Below are 1,977 nucleotides of genomic sequence, written 5' to 3'. Positions count from 1 at the left end.
GACCTTTTTTCCTTTTAATGATGTAAATTCCCGACCTCAATTTCTCCCGCACCTCGTCTTCCATCTTCACTTTTATTTCTTTGTTTTTGTTGTGACTACAGTGGCATGTGACTTGTCACGTGACGTAACCTTATCAAAGAACTTAATAAAATATGAAAATAGATATTCCCAAATATTTAATATAGGCTATAGGGAATTGCACGCAACATACATGGATTTTTTTATTTTATTTTGTTTTTAATGATCCGCCCAACCCACCCCGCAAATAAAGTGACAATTTCTTTACCCGCCCCAACCCGACCCGCGGGTTACCAGACGACCCGCGCATCACTAGTATACAGGGTCATGGGGGTAGGGCCTACCCTAGGATACTTAGGGAACAAGGCGGGGAATCAACCCAAACCCTGAAGGTGTAAGATCACAGCGATAACCCCTACACCAACACGCCGCCTAAGGATAATGTGTCAGACCCGAAAAAAAAGGGAATAAAAAGTGCTCGAGGAATACATTAACCCTTGCAGCCTGCCGTGTGGTAGAAACATTCTCTGTTGTAACTCATCATCATCATCCTTCCATCCATCGCATTATCTATACTGCTTATCCTGTGTAGGATCACGCAGATCCCGGAGCCTATCCCAGGGAACTCACATCCATGTGTAAGACACCTACAGTACACTTACAAACCCAAACATAAACACACACACACACACACACACACACACACACACACTTATTGTCATTTGGACATGCCAAACATTAGCCTACAGTGCATGGACTGTGTCTTAGGAGGACAACAGAGCAAATGGAGAAAACCTAACAAGCACGGAGAAAACATGCAAACTCCCCCCACACACACACACACACACACAACGGAGGAGAGATTCGAACCCCTGACCCTGGAGGTGCGCGTCCTTCACATATGAGTAAAAGGCTGTCGTAAGATTCGGAGCACAGATCAGTTACCGCAGCAGGTTCAGAGTTTGCGTCATGTGGAAGTCTGAGGTTTAGCCTGCGAGATATTTCGACAAAATCTGTAAGGCGATCCCTGCGCCGCGATGGAAATGAATGTATTACTACAATCGTGGGAATGTGCAACAGAAGTCTCAGTGGTTGGATGATTAAATACCTCAAGTCTCTGGACTACAGTCAGGAGATTTCCACACGTTCATCAGCTCCACTCCAGGTGCTTTGATGTGACCTGTTTCATCCTTTTAAATACTTTTCCATCCTCACACATACTGGAGCTCTACTATTAAAACATCCCTGACTGTCTGTTCACACAGACCAAACATAAACTAATGCCTAGAGCATTAACTGAAGTGGAAGGACACGGCGCAGAGTGTTAAACGAACTCTACCAGGTGCTGTACGTGTTAAACACCGGTGTGTACGAACAGCTCCAGGAGCTCTGCGTGTGCAGATGAGTTAACAGAGAAACGAGCGGCTCTACCTGGTCTTGGTGCGGAGCTGCCTTCACTGGAGCGCTCGACTCCTTCACTGTAGTCATGATGAGCTTCACTCACTGACACACGAGGGAAGACACTGACGGCACTGAAAGCCGCGCTGCAGTCGCTGTCTCACCAACACACACACACACATGTGGAGAAGCTCTCACACATGCAGTCGTGTAGGAATGAGAGCGAGTGATGGAGAAGGCGACCAGATCGGCGATGCTCACTTGCTCTGAATCGCAGAGGGAGTGTGTGAATGTGTCAGAGAGAGAGAGAGAGAGAGAGAGAGAGGAGGGGGTAGACACACACACACTCAAACACACACACACACACTCCTAATCTCTGTGAAAGCCAGGACGACTGAGCTTTTTGTCATCACAGTCTGGACTGAACAAACTCATAGAGCTGTGTATTTTCCTTCGCATCTGCCTACTTAATAACCCTGCATGATGAGCACGTAGGTCATGTGATGGCACAGACTGATAAAAGAGAAAGAGAGAGGGAGAGAGAAAGAGAAAGAGAGAGAG

At 46.7% G+C, this 1,977-nt stretch overlaps 1 protein-coding gene across 1 annotated transcript in view; it reads right to left on the bottom strand.

Moving 5' to 3' along the window:
• The window catches only part of dpp6a (dipeptidyl-peptidase 6a), a 63,296-nt gene extending 61,651 nt beyond the window's left edge, over positions 1–1,645 (bottom strand). Inside the window, exon 1 of the mRNA XM_053494366.1 lies at positions 1,450–1,645. Within this exon, the coding sequence (XP_053350341.1) occupies positions 1,450–1,506 (57 nt within the window). The 5' untranslated portion in view covers positions 1,507–1,645. The remainder of the gene's footprint in view (positions 1–1,449) is intronic.
• Positions 1,646–1,977: the final 332 nt, after the last annotated feature.

The sequence above is a fragment of the Clarias gariepinus genome, chromosome 4 (assembly GCF_024256425.1).
Source record: "Clarias gariepinus isolate MV-2021 ecotype Netherlands chromosome 4, CGAR_prim_01v2, whole genome shotgun sequence".
Taxonomy (NCBI): domain Eukaryota; kingdom Metazoa; phylum Chordata; class Actinopteri; order Siluriformes; family Clariidae; genus Clarias; species Clarias gariepinus.
Note: the sequence above shows the minus strand (reverse complement) of the source record. Positions and strands in the feature narration are given on the sequence as shown.